Raw genomic sequence first — 6,848 nt, forward strand, 5'->3', positions numbered from 1 at the left:
TCCCTGTAATTGTGGGCTTGTCGTACTTCCTTCATTTTGAATACATCGGGACTTTATTTTTCTTAATAAATCTTTCGCTTAATAATTTTATTTTTATTTTTAACATAATCTATCATTATTTTACATACTTTATTTTCTATTCTCACGTCGCTTTTCTTACTTAGCTTTTACCTACAGAATTCTACTTCGTACATTTTTATATTTAAATTCGCTTTAGTTTATTTTTGAATTCCAGACCTTACTTTACATTTTTCCTATTTTATTTGAGACCGCTAATACCATGTAGGTCTGGAATGTAGACCACGCACCACCAAACGGATCAAAAGACGTTCCTCAACGAAGTGAATGAAAAAACACTGGAAGATCTATAGAGATGGTTTATTTCCAGCAGTGGACATCTTACGGCTGAATTTATGATGAACAATGTACAAAGATTTTTTATCGCTCAACACACATCGATTATTTTAATCAAAGAGACTAATAAATGAAGGAGTACAATGTTTTGGAGTGTCCTTTAAGAAGCGTAGTATCTATTATTATTCTACAGTGTAGTTGACATATATTGAAGTCTTGTGATCTCACTTCTGATGACGTAGAAGGTAACCTACTATCATGGTAATAGTAAAAACGTGTCGTGCTACCGGAACATGGAATATTCTCCACTCCTCTCGTGGTTGCTATGAGAGTCTGCTAAAGTAAAAATATTGACGAACGATAGGCAGCAGCATTCTTCTTTTTTCAGCCGAAGGACGCCCACTGCCATGCATATGCCTCTTCCAAGGTAGCCACTATGTGCGCTGTCTGCATCCAGCGATTTCCCGCGACCTATTTCGTCGGTCCACATAGAGGGGGGAGGGGAGGAGTGGACATATTTATAAAAAACAGTGTTTGTTAATCCGTATGGTAAGAGCGTTGGGAAGGTTGGCACATATCACCTATGACATACTTCATTGGTAAGTTCAGAGAAACGCCGCCAAACCTTTCTAGAATACTGCCAATAGGTAATAAGAAAAGTGATAAAATATTTTTTTATGGCGCCCGCTATTGGAGGCCTCTCGTACCCCTAACTTTTTGAGATCAAAGACTTCATAATAAATTTTTTTTCAGTCTTTTCTTTATTTATCACTCTCTTTCACGCGTCACAATATCTTTCATTCTTTACTTTTGTCCTTCACAATATCTTTCGTTTTGTTCTTTTATACCTTCTTTCTTTCCTCGCCTTTCTTCCATCATCTTCTTACTCTAAGGTGGCTAGGTACATTTTATTTATTTTTATTCTTTAATTTAATCTTACATTTATTCTATCTTTATTTACATTTTTATTTTACTTTCTTGTGATAAAATATTATAAAACACAACAACATTCGGAAAAGTAAAAGATAAACTGTAATAAATTGTCATACAATGTACATATAAAATGTAATAAGAAAAGTTATAAATTTGAGAGTATTAAAATGTCAAAAAAGTAGATAAACAAAATTAAAAATCATAAAGTAGTAGTCTAGGAGGAATAGTGATGATATACGAGTAGTAAGGTTATAAGGAATGGATAGGAATAAAAGATAATGTGATAAGAAAGAAGTAGAACGAGTGAGAGATACTAAAACAGACAAAAGAAGAGTGTGGAAATAAAGTAATACGAGAATAAATAATTAGGTAAAAATTGTCCCTATCAATCCAAGATAGGTGAAGATAGAAAGGTTTCTAAAAACCGGGACGATAAAAAGAGAACACATTTATTTTGTCAACATATTCGAAGATTATTTTGCCTTAGTTTATTGACAAATGAAACTATATACCTACAAAAATAATTGTTTTATAGGCTTATAAAACACGAAATAGTGTATATCTCTTTGTTACGCTAAGACATAAAGTTGTCCAGTTCTTTTTATACATACGTCGATCTAAAATTTGAAAACAGTAATACTCTGAGTATAGTAATATGTGTATATATGTATACATAAGTATTTTTGTATATATGTATGTCTGCCTCTCACTCTCTTCTGTGTTTCGCTACCTTCTCTTTCATGTCTCTCATCTCCATTCTAAGGTTGTCTGGTAGAGATCACTTGGGGCGATAAGAAGTCCTCTTGTACCACTATATAAACAATTACTTTTTTTAGTTATTATCTATGGTCTACAATAAAATGTAAATAGACATTGTGACTGAATAAAGAAATCAGTAATGTTTACACTTTACAATTCAGCAGTAGACATTTTCGTCTCGATTGTACCCAGTAATATTTCAGACCGGTAATTTTTTGGTAAATCCATCAATTTCTAGTTTAAATAAAACTCAGTGATATATTTAACTAGTTTTATTTAATTATATTACACAATCTATGATATATTTTTATCTTCACACAATCCAGATTCGGGTGGTATGGTTAGAGTATTTGATACATGTTTTATTCCATCTGCGTACTGAAAATAATTTTAAAAATTAAAAATATATTTAGTTAAAATTATATTTACGCTATATAACTGTCACTATATTTAAAGGTGCTTGATTTGTTTTAACGATCCTATTCTAAAGATCTTTATGCTGATAGTTGCTCAACGAGATCTATACTAGGGATTGTTCTAAGAAATCGATTCAAAAATTCAATCCGTAAACGAACTGTTACTAAAATTTTCCATCGAGCTGTGGAGACCACGGGCTGGCACCCACCGCGTTTGACGTCACAAGGGATAGACGATCTTTGTTAATGTCTTCAGAAGAATCTGGACGCAGGCTTCATCCTATATGTTTTATTAGATGAAAAAATGACCAATATTTAGCCACTTCCGCACATGCAGTGGTAGTCGTGCAACAAAGTGCACGTTATGTTACACCGATTAGTGCCAAACACAGAGCTGTGTGTTTGGCACTAATCGGTGTAACATAACTTCTAAAGATGCCCCGTGGAGGGGTGAAACATGTGTTGAGTGATTTAACGGTGGTAGTTGTGTAATTCGCATTGTTTGCCGCATGCGCACTTATCAGCGGGCTGGCGGGCGGTAAACTCTGTTGCACGACTACCACTGCATGTGCGGAAGTGGCTAAACATTGGTCCTTTTCTCACTTAGGATGGACTTCCGCAAGGTAACGCCTGATTCCATTAAATGTTTTATTAGATATCTATGAATAGGTCTGCAATCTATGGACCTCCTATTGCTGAAATGATGATGATATTGCAAAAAGCATATTTAAAGTCTAATAGAAAATTGACATCAGCCGGTTTTTAAATTGTAAGCTAAGGTAAACTTCAGTTGATTTGTTTCAAGGTGTAACACGATTGTTTAGATACCGTTTTAGCCAAAACAATTACTGTAATTGTTTACTTAAGATTACCTGATTTGTTCTGACGTCATTGGTATCGTACATTGATTTCATATTCTTCTGGGTTCGCTTCTGGGCCGACGTCGCACGCTGCTGTAAGATCTGTAAGAATGAAAAACTTTGAAAATTGTTTAAATATAAGAATATCAACAAAAAGAGAATATCATGGAAATCTAGTTCCAGAAATTTCTTTTAAATTTTTGCTTTCATTGATTTTTTATTTCATTAAAGTAAATTGTAGGTTTCATGTTCGATTACCGAGAAACAGTGTTATATTAATTTTTCACTTTGTGCATAATTGTATATTGATACCACTGCTTACAAACAAGTTATCAGAGGATGGAAAGCAGCGTTCTCTGCATACAATAATACCACAATGCTATCGTCAATCCGCTAGCCAAACGTGGCGTATCCCCTGATATCTGTGGGATAGATGTGTGTGGGATAGATGTGTGTGTGGAATAGATGTGTGTGTGGCATAGATATCTGTGAGAAAAGCCTATGCCTAGCGATCGGTATCTATAGGATGAAAAGATGATGAATGCGAATTACAAAATAATTAAAATTTTTACAAAACTCTTTTCCGACTGGAAAAAACTACGAGGATTTTAATTTTATATCATAATACTACACTGTGATCGCCAATCCAACTGCCAAGTGTAGTGATTATGGTATGTCGTCCCATATGCCTTTGGAGGAGGCTTATACCTTGCATTGGGCGTCTACAGGCTAGCAAGGTGGCTAACAAGCTACGGACCTCTGACTAGACCTCTGTCTATGCACGGAACTCGTCTACGACACCTGAGTTGGACTTCAGACAAACATTAGACGAACGAAAATTATTGACATAGCCCGGTGAATTAACAAGTCGACTTGGTAGTAGGCTGGTTAATTAGCATACACGTACACGGCAACTGTTTTTTTAAGTTTCTAAGGTGAATACTTAAAGAGATTCTCAAAGTAACTTCACTGTATTAAGCTCAAGGAAAGTCCCGCATTCTTCTGTGAACTGGGTGTAGGCCAGACCGTGGTGCATCTGATATCCGACTGTCCCACATTAGGAGGATCTCGGTTTACCTCTGGATGCCGAATGGAGGATGGATGCGAGGACAACTTTGCCTCACTAATAAAAGATAGCAATGACAGGCGCTCTTCAAATGCTGCAGGAAGATAGTGGAGGATACAATAAAAAGAACTAAAACTGACACAGGTCGGGCAGGCAACTAAATAAACAGGAGATAGAGAAAAGAAAAAGAAAACTAGAATTGAAAGAGCCCGGAAAATATAATAAACACCCAAAACAATGTGTATGTAAATAAAATAAAAAAGTGAAGACCCCACATCGACAACCATTGCATAGTATGTCTTTCTGAGGGTGAATGTCCTGTCTACCTTTGGGTGGATGTCCACGACCTTGTTAAGGTAGTCGATAACTGTGGAGGCAGCTTCCGTTTAATAGGCATCTTACGGCTGAAAGATTGATGACGATATGATGAGACATTATAGCCATAAGGTCTTACCGTTTGTCTTCTCATTTCTGCCTCAGCGAGCTTCCCTTCTATGTGGGGCAGACTGATCCCAGCGCTGGGAGGCTGCAGCAGACGCTGGACGTGGGGTGGCGGTGTCGATGCGGTGCCGCGGTTTCCTTTGAACTCTTCTATGGGAATCTCGTAAGCTACCGCTGAAAGAATGTGTTTGATATTTCTGAGTCCCAAATTTGATTATTGTCATTGGGAATATTTTAAAACTTTTAGGGGCATATTAGAACTGAGATCATGGGACCAGAAAAGACCACAAATCAAATGGACTTAATTGTCTAAAACAGAGAAAATCGAGACGAAGGGATCCCATAATAAGTTTATAGTTGAGAAAGGCTGAGAAAGGAAAACAATTATTACATATGTATATTTATTTTAAAAATGGAAAAATTGACTTTAAAAACTCGCCTGAGTATGTTATGTGCCCTTCTTAGATCTGGGCATGTTGGGCATTATTTTCATGACGAACAAAAGTGATTACTGTAATCGATCCTGTTTGAATTACAATATGAACGAATGAATGTATAAGCAATTAATTACGAAGAAATGTATGTTATTTGGACACCCTATTAGTGTACACCAATACCTCGCTTTGCATCGTTTCGTTTTGAGTTTTTTCCGAAGTTGCGTCGCTGCTTAATTAGTACTAATTTTTACTGTGCGTTGTTAGATTTTCGAGGTTGCGTTGTTTTGGTTTCGAGTCTTTAATTGTTTTTTTGAAATTTTCTCTTTTTTCAAAAGATGGCAACATTTTTGTTTTAGCCATGCCATCAAAACTCGGAGATTTCCTTTCTAACTAAAAATCAACGCAATTTGAATACAGTTTTATTTTCACTTTGTTTTGCTAATTTTGGAGTTCAATTTCAATTACGTAGTGTGTTGTAATGTAGTGCGTTGTGTTTTTTTAAAAAGGGAATAATAAATTTATATAGATTTTAACGTGTTGTTTCTGGTTACAAAAAAGTTATATATTTTTCCAATTTATTTATTGGCAGAGTTATATTATTTTTGTTCTATAAATGTTTACTTTGTTCAATTTTCTTTTTGAAAAAGAAGTTGTATTTTCGTAACCCGGAACCTATCTTGGAACCTATCTTCGATCTTTACATGGTTTGCTATAGAAAATTTTAATTCACTTTGCGGCGTTTCAATTTGCGTCGTGTTTTTTTGGAACGTAACCACGACGCAAAGTGAGGTATTGGTGTACAATAAAAAATAGAAAGTGGTAAATTTCATGTCACTCACGTGGTTTTGTTTTAACAGGAGTCTCGGGTAAAACTACCGTAGGTAATCCGTCGTCATGGTCACCATGATTTACGTTGCCGGCTTGTTTACCATTGTGTCCGTCATTTGGAATGTTTTCGCTTGAGACAACTTGACCAGACGATCCGCATCCCATTTTTAATATGTACCAATATGTTTATTATTTCAAAATTCCACTACGTTATCTGATTTTAGAATCTAAAACATTATTTTAAAATATATGTATTGTTAATTTACTTCACTTGTAATGGATACACTAATTGCGAATATAAAAGCGATGGCGATTAGATTTAATTTTTAAAGAACACTTTTTTATACACCATAGATAATAAATGGAGTGAAAAAACAACAACTTATATGGTACGATAGGCGGTCTTCTCACTGGATACGATCTCTACCTGACAACCTTTGGATGGAGATGAGAGACATGCATACAATAATACTTGCATATACATACATATATATAAATCATAAAAAAACTTTTAGCATCAATACTATTTCATTAAAAACATACAGAAGACTTTAATGCCTAATGTAAAAAGTAAACTAATTTGTTTATTATAATAATTGCTATTCTATTACAGCAGGCGTTTAAACAAAATAAGCTAAAAAAAATATTAACTATAATTTAAAAGCAATTTCTTTGTTTTGCATTTTCATTGTTGTAAATAATATTTTAAAATATTATGTTTAACAATACAAAATGTAACAAAAGCGTAATTGTA

At 34.7% G+C, this 6,848-nt stretch overlaps 1 protein-coding gene across 1 annotated transcript; it reads right to left on the minus strand.

Annotated features, from left to right (window-relative positions):
* Positions 1-2,340: 2,340 nt before the first annotated feature.
* Positions 2,341-6,259, minus strand: LOC137918497 (uncharacterized). The gene is made up of 4 exons (XM_068761318.1): positions 6,106-6,259; positions 4,843-5,003; positions 3,335-3,424; positions 2,341-2,424 (listed from the first exon to the last, which is right to left on the minus strand). The coding sequence occupies exons 1-4, from the start codon at positions 6,257-6,259 to the stop codon at positions 2,341-2,343; spliced, it is 489 nt and encodes a 162-aa protein (XP_068617419.1).
* Between the last annotated feature and the right edge of the window lie 589 nt (positions 6,260-6,848).

This window comes from Battus philenor, unplaced genomic scaffold (assembly GCF_028537555.1).
Source record: "Battus philenor isolate CCGP_79_NKW_IND1 unplaced genomic scaffold, ilBatPhil1.0.hap1 SCAF_14, whole genome shotgun sequence".
Classification (NCBI taxonomy): domain Eukaryota; kingdom Metazoa; phylum Arthropoda; class Insecta; order Lepidoptera; family Papilionidae; genus Battus; species Battus philenor.

Coding starts and splice junctions, on each gene's coding strand:
- LOC137918497 (XM_068761318.1), bottom strand. CDS start 6,259: ATGGGATGCGGATCGTCTGGTCAAGTTGTCTCAAGCGAAAACATTCCA. Junction 5,004..6,105: donor TCCTGTTAAAACAAAACCAC/GTGAGTGACATG, acceptor ACATTCTTTCAG/CGGTAGCTTACGAGATTCCC. Junction 3,425..4,842: donor CAGAAATGAGAAGACAAACG/GTAAGACCTTAT, acceptor TCATTCTTACAG/ATCTTACAGCAGCGTGCGAC.